The sequence below is a fragment of the Cavia porcellus genome, unplaced genomic scaffold (assembly GCF_034190915.1).
Source record: "Cavia porcellus strain 051 isolate PalLab524CR breed Dunkin Hartley unplaced genomic scaffold, mCavPor4.1 scaffold_7, whole genome shotgun sequence".
In the NCBI taxonomy this organism is placed as follows: Eukaryota; Metazoa; Chordata; class Mammalia; order Rodentia; family Caviidae; genus Cavia; species Cavia porcellus.
Window position 1 is genome coordinate 63,956,749 of NW_026947490.1, and position 12,745 is coordinate 63,969,493.

The window sequence follows — 12,745 nt, forward strand, 5'->3', positions numbered from 1 at the left end:
ATTTTGTGTGTGGTGCAAAGAATCTGGGCTTCTGATTTTAGAAAAGACTAATAATTCCTAGCTTTGTCCAAACAGATTGGGTTCAACTGACTCAAGAGAATGACTTATCAAAGTTTGAGCCTGTTTCCTCATAGCAATGTTTTCCCCTGCTGAATCTATCTGACATTTTGAATGTTTTATTTTGTCTGCATCTTACTGCAATCTCAGTGTTGCACTGTAAATCATCCAGAAACAGATACATAGTAATATTAGAACCTGGGAACTCATCCAAATTTATTCCTGACCTCCAGTCGGGCCCACAACCAAATCAAACAGGATTTCTGCCCAACTTTCAGATGGTTTCTGGGGAAATCACTTTCCTGCTCACTTGTTCCAGTGCCTCTCTATATATTTATTCTTCCCTCAAGGGAAATGAAGTGGCTGTGATCATGTGCCAGGCTCCAATGCTTGTGAAAACTGATGGAACTGTCTTGGAGACACACACACACACACACACACACACACACACACACACACACGCCCGTGCATTCTGTCCTTACCGACATAGCCTGGGGTCCCGCAGGCTGTGGACATCACATCCCCTTTGCCTTCCATTTTGGACAGTCCGAAGTCACTAATCATTATTTTGGACTCCTCATCTTGACTGTAGTATAACAGGTTTTCGGGCTAAAAGAAAGATGAAAATTTCACAGATCACATCTACAGCTGAGTTAATTGTGGGAGACTCATCAAATCACAAAGTCTGTTCACACAGAACATCCTCGATCTTAGACACAGAGGCTGCCTCAACCCAGCAGTATCTGGGAAACACGATACAGAGTATCCGTTCAGCACCTGGCCAGGCAGGCCTCAGAGCTACGCTGGACCCTTCCCTTTACTAACACTGTGCCTAGCTGAAAAGACTAATCATATTTTGAGGCAGTGTCTTTTTGGACTTGTCATGTTTCAAGCAGTTATTCAATACTTTCTTGGAGGAAAGGGGATTCCCAGGACACAGAATCACTCTTGCAGGGGCTCCTCTGATTCTTCTTTGTACTGGCTCTTGCAGCCACTTTCCCTCCTCGGTGTCGTGGAGTCTGGCAGAGGGTTTATTTCATGGCTTGCTGAGATCATCAGACACCCACACCCCTGTTCCCTTGAAAGCAGGGATGAAACCTCAACTCAGAGCAGACCCCGAGTGGGGAGACGGTGCTTTCTAGCCACACATCCTTAGGACTTCGAGGATCTGTTTGCCTTTCTATAAGATGTGGACTGTAACAGTTTCTGGTTTGCTCTCTTGAACAGCATGTGACAAAGCTCAGAAAGTGGTGACAGCAAACATTTTCTATTTCTTATCACTCCCACATGCCTGCCTTCACTGCAGGGCCACCATGTTGGGGCACCTGCAGCTGCGGATGTGGGAGGACACAGAGGAAGCAGACCTGGTGGAGAGGGACGCAGTGAAACATCCTCTGCACGGCATTTTATGTGAAACTGGAGGCTCTCACGGTTCTCGCCAAGGAAGGGGAAGGAGCTATGGGACTGAGAGGCTGCAGTTTTGAAACTTGACCCTGTGCTACTGGCTGAGAAAAAGGTGCACCTGCATTCTGGGAGCGGGAGGGGAAGGGTGGCACAGGTGATGACACTGACCCTGAGGGCGACAACACCAAGGGCAGTCGATAAACTGATCGAGGAATTCTTGCTGGATTAAGGTCAGAGTCCAAGGTCAGGGCCTGGTGGAAATGTCACCCACTGGACAGTTCTGAAGATTTGCAGAGTGATAAGTAACTCTGGCTTTCATTTACACTAAACCCTAAGGAACATGCAGAGTGAAGAATCTAACCAGCAGCTCACTTTCTGACCCCCATCTCCCACCTAGCTGTCCTCCCTAGGCCAAGGGGAAGCAATGTTTTCTTCTGCTAGGGGTTTGTGGTGAAACCAAGTTTTAGGAACTCCACTATGCAGAGTGACCAGAAGGCCTCACTGTGGAACAGAACACCTGTGAGGGTACTAAATGGTGGACGAAAGCATCCTCTGGTATCTCTGAGATGGCGGCCTGCATGTCTGCTTCTTAGAACACTGGGACTGAGCAGATTCGGATGGGCAGCCATTGCCGTGAGGAAAGCTTGAGAACTGTCCACGACTGCCCTTGACTGAATTTTAGTCAGGATCCTCCAAGCCTTCTCCTTGACAGGGCCTCAACCCTGCCTTCACATGTCTCTCTTTTCCCCAGCCAGGCCAGAACAGCCTCTTCTTAGCAATAATCTAACTAAATCAGTTGGAGATAATCCCCACCCTGGAAACTGGGCCAAGTGCTTCATCTTCTCCTCTTGATATTATTAAAAAGGAAAGTTATTCAGATACTTTTAGTAGACGGGAAATGCCACAATGATGGGGTTTTGTAGTTGGGGAGAGATTGGACTCAACTCCAAATACTACACAACAGTGAGAAAGATTTAGCACCAAGCAGCAAGGTGGGGGTCAGTGGGTAAAAAGTTACTGTGAGGACACTGAGGGGTCCTGGCTAAGCCACTTGATAGAATTCGTGGGGAAGACGGATCAAGACACAGGATTTAGAGGGAGGAGGTCAAGGACTTTAGATAAGGAGGGTATGGGAATTTCACTCAACTGACTTGACGGATTCTTGCTGGATTAAGGTCAGAGTCCATGGTCAGGGCCTGGTGGAAACAGGACTCAGAGAAGTCTGAGTCCAGCTGGGCCCAACTCAAGTTTGGTCAAGAAGGGGGCCTGGCCAGTGCTGCAAAGTTCTTCACACAAGTGGCTGCACTTGGGCAATGCACTTGCCCTGGAGCTCTAAAATTCAGGTGCTCAGGGTCCATCTTGTTCTTTGTCTATGTCCAAGTTCTTGGCTTGCCTTTCACAAGAATCCCATTATATCCGTTGTAAGAATCCCACAGCCCTTCTATCTCCTCTGGGTGATTGTTCAGCTCTCCACTCCCGTGGCCTTGACTTGATGTCACCATTTGTTCTCGCCAATGTCTTCTAGGGACCCAAGTTCCTTTAGTCCAGAATCAGGACTGCCATTATAGGTAACACGAACTTCACTGGAAGTGTGTTGACTGGGTTCTTTGCAAAGATTATGTGATTAGTGGAAAGGGTTAAGATTGATATTTCAGCTTTGATATTGGCTACCACCAACTGTCTTACAAAGATGCTACCCTATGCAGCAAAATAAGTTTTTGGATGAGAGCTTGGGCTTTCAGAACTCCAGGAAAAATGGCAGGAGCACAGCAAGGGCTCCTGAGGTGCCCGGGGGCTCTTGTCCAGACTGTCCTTCAGGCCATCCTCTGCGCTCTCCTTCCATGTCCCTAGCATCCTCCCAGGAAAAGCCTCATTTCTGTCTACTACTGCACCTTATACCAGGTCGCAGTATTGATCTAAACGAAATGTCTAGTTGATTTCAAAGCCTTCCTAGGAGATAATCCTCCTTCAAAATAGCTCTTTGTTGGTCTAAGGAATCTCTGGTGAGAGGATGGGTGGGGAGATCCTGTTGGCCTGGGGAGGGTCCTTGTCTGCCCCAGGCCTTGTTCTGTGGCCTGAGATCATGTTCTGTTTTTACCTCTGTAGCTGCAGAAGTTATGGGGCAAGGAAGAATAAAAATCAGGAAGAGCCTCTCTCTGCACCGTATTATTAAAACAGTTTATCAATGGATTTATCACCAAACATTTGGAAAAATAAAGAACCACATGCACTTGGTGATTAGACAATTTACCCCCATCTCCTAAGCTTTTGTCCTATTTCAACTATTGATTGCCCTGTTCTATTTTCTTTTAAAACTCATTTGAAGACATCCTTTAGCACATGCTCGATTTGATTCTAATTTCATGCTTCACCCACAAATTGTCACCATAACTATTGAATCCCATTTCTTTTTGTGAGTAAAGACTGTATTTTTTTTTCTTTTGGGCTCTGTTAAAAAACAGAATTATTGTGACACTTTACAATGGTTAGAAAGCTTTTACTGAAGACTGCTGTGCTAGAGGAAAGAGTCTGAGCTCAGTTCCTAATTCAGCAAGAACAAATGGTGGTGTTAAGTCAAGAAGACAGGACTGCAGAGCTAAACAGAGAAGCTATAAGGGTTGGGGATGCTTGCTAAGCATGCAGTGGGATTCTTGGAAAACAGAAGCCAAGAACTTGGATACAGACAAAGAATGAGGAGAGGCCCAATCAAAAGGCCAAACTGAAAGGACAGACTGAGAGCCCAGCTCTTCAGCCCAGTGCTTCACCAACAGTGGCTCTCAGAGCAGTATCGGCATCTCCCACAAACCTGAGAAGTGAGCTTGTCTGCCTCCTGAGACCCACAGGATTAGAACCTCTGGGTGGAGCCAGTAAGGAGTGCTTTCTCCCCTCCAGACAATCTGATGCAAGCTAATATTTTGTATCTCTAAAAAGAGACCACAGAAAGGTCTTAAAATGGCCTTTGCAAAGGAAATATGGAAACGGAAATGGGAAAATAAGAAACTGACAGAAAATAACATGAAAGAACAGAAAACTTGCCAGTGAGACTTTTTGTGGTGCTAGGGATGGGGCCCATGGCTTGTTGTACACTCAGCAAGGTCCCCACACAGAGGTCTCTACATTGGGCCACGCTGGCTGCATCTCCCCAACAGGACAAGTGGCAGGTGCTGAAACTGTCTGGGCAAATGTTTGGGATTTTTTTTCTTTTGCAGTGCTGGGGACCAAACCCAGGGCCTGGTGTATACTTAGCAGGTTTTCTACCACAGAGCCACGTACCTGGCCCTTGACAGGTTTTTTTTAAGTTGATGTGGATTCTCGACAGTTTCACACAGCACAGCTTCAGTAGAACACAACCATTGCATTGAGGTCTGAGGGTGTGGGTGTGTATCAGGGAGGGATTTCTGTCTGGACTGGTGCTGGAAATGTAACTGTTGTAGCATGAAGCCACATTACTTTCTAGGGCAACAATGCTGTTTTTCACTATTTCTCAATTTTATGTGGGTTCTTATCTACCCTTCACCATCTGCACAGACCTGGGTTAGGGGGAAGGGAGGTGACGCTAAGGTGCCCACAGCGAGGTCCAGACTCTTCAGAGTTAATGGGTGAGGACGGGTCACTATGCGAAAAGACAGGAAACTTCAGAACACTGGGAGAAAACTGTAGTGTAGCTCACTTAAGGGCTTCCTGCTCTTACCCCCCTCTTTCTTTCTCTCTCCTCTCAGGTTGACCACTGTTCCTCCACTCAGTGGGTTGTGTTGAAACAGGAGCTGGCATGGGGAAAGGCTCGGAAGAACTGCACTGGGGAAAGGTTTTTACGTCTCAAACAGAATGATCTGGTAGATTGAACTTGAAGCAATCTCAGATCTACTTGAAGCAGTCTACCTCTCTGTGACTCTTTGGCTGCATAATGGTTATAAAATCTTCTGAACAATGGTCTTAAACATTGATTTTCAACTTTTTCTAAGGTACTTTTGGGCCCCTAATTCCCATCATTTATTGCACATATCATGACTCAAAACAGCCTCATCTCTCACTAAAACCAATCCCCTTGGACAGGTGTTCTGTGGGTTGTGGAGTGGCTGGAAAGTGTTGCTAAGCAAAAGTCTTACCTTGAGGTCCCTGTGGACAATGCCCATTCTGTGGAGATAGTACACAGCATCCAAGACTTGGCGGATCAGAGTGCTGGCATCTTTCTCTGTGTAAAATCCCTTCTCCACTATCCGATCAAACAGCTCTCCACCGGATACGCTGTTATAAAAATAAACAAATTAGAGGTGAAGACCTTTAGAATTGTATGGGGATAACGATCCATTGGAACTTTCCAAGTGAAAAAAGACACAAAGGTGATTTCAAAAATAAATTCACTTTCAAGTTGAGATTCTGTCCTATCTCTTCCCAGAAAGTGAGCCTGTATCATGACAGTAGAAAAAATCTGAATGGAACAAAAGGAATAAAACCAGAACTCATCGACCAGTCTTGTCTGAGGCATCTCTCCTGAGCCTGGCCTCTGTTCTGTTCTGACAATATAAGGCTGAAATATTAGATCCAGTGAGATGGCAATGGATCAGACATCTCTTTTGCAAGAGAGTGTATCCATGTGATTGGGGAGGGCTGGAGGCAGAGCAGTGCCCTCCTACAGGAAGTCTGGGTTTTTACTGGCACAAGAAATAATACTGAGAATCAATAAGTGGGATCACAGCAAATTAAAGTTTCTGCACAATAAAGGAAACAACCAACAAGAGTGAAGAGACAATCTATAGAATGGGAAAAAATTTTGCTAGCTATTTTTCTAAACAGAGGACTACCATCTAGAATATATAAGTACTTCAAAACATTAGATCCCTAAAATAAAAGACCTAATCATAAACTGGGTACCCAAAATGAATAGATATTTCTCAGAAGAATGGCCAATAAATAAAAAGATGTCAACATTGCTGACCAAATGCAAATTAATGGCTACCATCAAGAAATCAAATAATAATAACAAATGCTGGCAAGGTTTGAGGAAAAAGGGCCACTTCTTATTGTTGGTGGGAATATAAACTGGTACAGCCATTATGGAAATCAGTATGGAGATCCCCCAGAAAACTAAAATTAGAAATTCCATTTGATCCAGCTGGTCCTCCTTTAGGTATCTTTCCCAAAGATACCTATCATCATCTATCATCCTACAGGAATAGATATAATTCATGTTTATACCAGGATGGTTTATAAAAGCTAAATCTTGGGAACAACCTATACGCCCATCGATGAGTAGATAAAGCAAATGTAACACAGTATTTATACACAATGGAGTTCTACTACTCTGCCGTAAAGATACACCTGAGGCATTTATAGGTAAATAGATGCAACTTGAAACCATAATAGTAAGTGAAATAAATCAGACACACAAGCTTAAATATCACATAGCTTCTCTCACGTGTGGAACTATATATTATACCTATATACTGATATATTATCAAAACGCAAGATATATAAGTAGGAAATAGGGAGTTCTTTTTCAAATGAATGGGACAACAAGAGATGGAGAAACTGTGGATGAAAAAAAGAATTGAAGGAAAGAAATGATGAAAACAGAGCTTTCGCAAATGGGAAGGGAACCAAGAGGTAGAAGGAACGGAGAAGGAGAGGAAGGGTAGAGGATGGAAACCCAGCAGAATAAAAGAAGGAGGGTGTATATACCAATTCCCTGGGGTAACTGTAATCATATGTACTACACACATGCACAAAAAAAGAAGGAAGGTGTATATACCAATTCCCTGGGGTAACTGTAATCATATGTACTACACACATGCACAAAAAAAGAAGGAAGGTGTATATACCAATTCCCTGGGGTAACTGTAATCATATGTACTACACACATGCACAAAAAAAGATAATTGACCTAACAATGGCAAAAAGAAGAAATACAGTAGAAGATAAGTAACTCACAAGGAAAATATATAGACTGTTTAAAAACTCAAAGGAAGTCTGGGCTCTTGACTAACTCCTCCTGGCTCTACGCTCCTAAGTGAATGTGCACTCTTGGAGTTATTGGTCCTTGTGTTTTCTCCTGTAAAACAAGGACATTAATCTAGAGAACCATTTTCAACAGCGAGCAGGCTCATGCCCTCAGAGGCATCAGAACTGCAAAGTCATTTGTATTTTTTAAGTAGTACCGTACCCCTCTGCTTGCTGTGGCATTAGTGGTGATTTTTCATTTTAATTTGCTTTGAATTTCAGATTATGTTTAAGAGGATTTTTTATCTTTATGGAAACAAGGACTGCACTGGCAGGGTCAAGGACTCACAGACGGACTCCCTAGGCCTTTTGCCTCTGATATTTTACTATGCTCTGGGTCTAATGAAGTCATGGAAAGGTACAGTCCAGAATAGAAACAATTAACAACTAGCTACATTGCAACTTTCAGAGCACATTTCTAAGAAAAACAGTGCTTAGCTTAAAATAATTAAATTGTCTTGGAAATAAACTTCTGGGACACATTAACAGTATTGAAAAGGAAAAGGAACACATTTGTTTGAAATATTAAAACCATAAACTAGTCTTAAAACAATTTGAGCAGCTTTAATACAATAAAAGTTATGTCCCAGCAGCAATGCACGCTCATACACAAAGATAAGATCTGCCCTGCTCGCCACCATCTGCCTCTTCCTCCAGCCCCTTTATTCTGCCTTGGCACAGGCGAGGCATGGATTAGCTCTGCTGAATGAAGACACTTGCCCTGCCATGGGGCAGCAGGCGGTAAGAACCTCAGCACCAGAATCCGAGAGAGCTGATTCCGAAGAGAGCCTCAATGCACTATGAGTTTAACGTTCCCTTTAAACTTCAAGCTGCACCAGGGCTCTATTTTTTTTCTCTTTCAGTACTAGTCAGAAATAATTTGGTTTCCTTAGAAACCAAGGCACAGGGGAAATGTTTAGAAATTTGACAATAAAAAACTGACAATACTAATTTAAAAATCTGAAACTTGCAGATCATTTTATACATTAAACATGAATTTTAAAAGCTCACTACAATGGACTGTTTACCCCCTGACCCCAATCCCTATGCCGAAGCCATAAGCACCATATGACGGTATTTGAAGGTACAGCGTTTGGGAAGTAATTAGATTTAGGTGAGTTCATGAGGGTGAAGCACCCAGGATGGAATTAGGGCCCTTAGAAGAAGAGGAAGAGAGAAAGGAGCTCTACCCTTCTGCCACGTGAGTACATTAAGAAGGCAGCCATCCGTAAATCAGGAAGAAAGGATGAAAACCAGGAAGACAGTAATACAACCTGATCCTGCTGGCTCTCGATCCCTACCCACGGTTTTGTTACACAGCAGAGCTGACCAAGGCACCTATTATCAGAACCACCTGTGAGGCAAGCAGGTCTAGTGCTACTGTCCTAGAACCCCTGCTGGAGAGGAGCCTTAGAATCACAGGAAGATGCAGATTTCATTGTCAGGCTGGAAAAGCGGGTTTCAGTGGCCTGTGGGGCTGCAAAGCTGACTGACAATTTGCTTTCTCCAGTCACTAACCTTCTACGGCAAGCCTCCCAGGTCACGGCTTACAGCTGCTTATTGCAAATGGGATTCTCCAAAAGCGAGAAAGGCATCAGAATGAAATTTAGAAGGGACACAGGAGACTGGGAAAAACAAGCACAACCATACTAACGGATTAATAAACAAATTAATGTATCTGTCTTTGTGAGAAGATACGGTGAGTTTCTGCAAGAGCATTGTGGTCTTAACGTGTGCTGGAGCTGGGCTGCTTAGGAGACTCACCTGCCCTCTTCGTGTTTAGTGATACAGGGAAGGCACTCTTGAAGTGGGCAGGCTACTAGTAAGAGAGGCCACATCATTTTTTAAGAAGTCAGGAAAGCACATTTTTAAACCCAGCACAGGACAAAGCAAGTTTCCTTTCTCTGTCTTCTCCTCGACCCAGTCCCAACTTGGCAATGCCTGGAGCCTCCTTCTTTCCCACACAGGGCAGCGACCCATCAACCCAGGCTGGTGCCTGTAATCCCGATCCCACATCTGACATCTCCCTGCTACTGGGGGGGGGGGGGGCGCGGGCAGGTGGGCGCGGGGGCTCCCTCACCCACTCCAGAGAGATCAAGACTTCATTTCACACAACCCCTGCCCCTCGATATTTTCCTCCTTTATTCTTAGAGTTCTATTTCACAATATCTGCCAGGCTTCAATCTGTTCAGAGATTTCCAAAATAGAAACACACTTCTTCCATCTAATGGACCAGATAACTTTATTTATTTATTTTTATTTAAAGAAAAGGAAACAAAAAAAAAAAAATACATGGAGATAAAAAAAGAGTAGAAATTATACAAAATTACAGAAAAATAAACAGTAAGAAATCGCTAGTTGATAAGTTATATATTGTCATCTTAGAAATAGCTGTTCAGGTTACAAAATTAAAGTATGTAAAATGACATTAAAAAAGTGACACTGCAAACAGTTCTGTTCAATGATCGAACAAAAACTCAGTAATGTGGTTATCAGTCCTACACACTTGTTTTACATCTCAAAGAGAGTAAGATTAAACATATCAAAACAGAACAAAACAGTTAAAAAAACAATTTAAAGAAATACAGATTTCAAAGCAAGTCCACTGGAGATCTTCACTGTTTATCTAATTTTCTCTAGTTTCTTACAAATAGTTGTCCCCATCTTCACGCACATTAAATACATATTGCATATTATAGAACTAATCAAATCATTACAGGATGATGAAGGCTTTTTTAGGTCTTCAAGATCTAACATTGGGGAAGACAATATAACTACCATCGCATCTCTCATTCTCTTCGTAGTAGCTCTCCTTACCTTTACATATGCTAAAATTGAACTTAAGAGACCAGACTAATATCATTCTGATCAGTGAATAACAGTATTGCTAGAATTTATATCATAATGCTACAAAACTAGCATTTGGTTTCTTAGTGTCTCTTCTTCAGAGTATCTGTTCATTACATCTTACATTATATAATATGTTCCCGCAAATAATTTTAAAAAAAATCTCATGTGTGAATTTCTACATATACATCTATCCTCTCTGTATTATAGGGAAAAATAAATCATATCAAGACAGCAAAACAAATTCCTAGAAAAACATGCAATGGATAAGACATATAAGACCACAATATAGGTGATCTTCCATAGTTACTATGTTTTCTCTTGTTATTTTCAATAGTTTTGTCCACATCATCGGCTTAATATAGTTAAACACAGTATTACTTACTTTTATAAAAACACAACTTTGAAAGCATTGTAGGACTTGAGAGCTGTTAATAATTAATACCAGTATGGATATCTTTTACATCTTGTCATCTTCAGAGTAGTTGCCTCTACTTTTAGGGTTGTTACTAACAAGCATACTAAATTCAAATAAAATCAGCCAAGGCAAAACCGTGGACCAGATAACTTTAATTCCTAGTGTTCTATTACATGCTGACTCTGGCTATGTTATTGTCTTAGTATCTGGGCGTAACAGACTGAATTACGTCCCCCTCAAACCCATTTGTCGCAGTCTTAACTCCTCAGGACTCCTCAGGTGGAGGTGGGACCTTAGAAGAGGTAACTAGTGTTAAATGAGGTCATATGGATGAAACCTAATTCAGCCGGACTGGGGTCCTCAAAGGAGAGGAAGAGGAGCTCCAAGTGCAGCTCACGGGAGAGCAGGTGCTCCGCACACACAAGGTCCTGGGTTCCATCCCCAGCACCCAAAAAGGAAGCGCAAGAGACACCAACCATGCTTTGCCCATAGGAAAGACCATGTGAGGACACAGCAAGGAGTGGCAGCTACAAGACAACAAGAGAAGTCCTGCTAACACTGGCACCCCAGCCCCTCGGACTGTGAGGAGATGCGTTTCTGTGGGTTAGGCCCGAGCTCCAGTGGTGGATGTTATGACTGCTCTAGCGAGCAAAGGCACAGTATAAAGGATGGCCCACACTCACACAGTGAATCTTTGCTTTTTTTTTTTTTTTTGCATATTTCCTCAACAAATAGTATAATTTCGCATATTTTCTTCATATATTTTTCGAGGTTTTTAGGGGAAATCTCACTATTTTCTTTAACGGCAGCATATGCTTTGTTGAGCAACCTTGTATTAATTTAGATTATACAATGTCCCTGTTTCTAAGTACCCTTGGTCTGCAGCTACCATCTATCCATCTTTGTTTCTCAGAAAAGCAAATCTCCAGATCCACACTGGCTAGCTCTACGGCTGTACTGGTTTTCTAGACATCCAGGCTGCATTTTGCACTGCTCTGGGTGACACCTAGGGACTTGGCATCACCTTCTTCCCTTCCTGCTAACTACACTCCTTTGGCTCCCAGTTGGCCGCCCCTCCAAGGGCCATAAGACGGGTTATCAACAGTAGAGAACAAAAGGAACTTCCAACTGGTTTGCAAAACTTGCTTGTGGAAACTCATACATTTGACTTGTGCACTACACTTAGGAAAAAGGGGTGAAAGAATGTGCAGAACTAGTAGCATGATCAAGATTTCAACAGGAAAGAGCTGATCTTGTCTAACAGAAAGGACTTGTCCCTCCCCTAAAAAGGGGATCATTAGCAACCATTTTAATTGTTTTGTTTTCTAAGGGGGCACCTTATTCAACTGAATCTCCAGCATATACAACCTCCCCAGTGGAACAACATGAGAAAGAAATAAGTAAACACATAGATAAATGTGAAAGTATCAGAGGGTAGGATGCTGAGCAGAGGTTAGAGCTGCTTAGGTGAGAGCTTGGTGCAGCCACTTTGGGGTGGGCTTGGAGATGGCCCCTTTGACAGAGCAAAGAGCCAGTAATAATGGAAGAAGAGCATTCCAGGCGGAGGGGTGAGCCCCCAGTACGACCCCCAGAAGGTCTGCAGGTATCTGAAGATACAAAAGGAAGCCAAGTGACTGGCATGTGGTGGGCAGTGGGAGAGAATTTCCAAAAGACAGAAGGGAGGAAGCCCCAGGTCAGGCGGGGCCCCACAAGCGGAGGTTCAAGCAGAGTGGGAACACATTTGATAAGAAAGTGCTGGAGGTTTTTTAAGAGGTTTAGGATTATGATTCTTATTATTCCTCCTGTGGCAGAATTCAAGAGACCACAGGAGAGCCAGGAAGATCAGTGTGTGTAGGTGCACACTGGCTCGGCGCTCTCCTGTCCAAACACAGGCAGGGATCCGATCCAGTTTTATATGTCGTCAAGGGCATTGGTCTCTGGCCCAGAACAAAGGCAGTTTGTCAAGGTGTGACAGTTTTTGTAACTTAGGATATCTTGGTGGCCCTGCTATGGTATAACAGG

At 43.2% G+C, this 12,745-nt stretch overlaps 1 protein-coding gene across 4 annotated transcripts in view; it reads right to left on the bottom strand.

Moving 5' to 3' along the window:
* Camk1d (calcium/calmodulin dependent protein kinase ID) overlaps nt 1–12,745 on the bottom strand; it is a 394,453-nt gene that overhangs the window by 50,495 nt on the left and 331,213 nt on the right. For all 4 annotated transcript variants that reach the window (XM_063253725.1, XM_063253724.1, XM_063253726.1 and 1 more), the window contains 2 exons: nt 5,568–5,706; nt 540–666 (listed from right to left, as the gene is read on the bottom strand). In XM_063253725.1, coding sequence (XP_063109795.1) covers nt 540–666; nt 5,568–5,706 — 266 coding nt within the window. The remainder of the gene's footprint in view (nt 1–539; nt 667–5,567; nt 5,707–12,745) is intronic.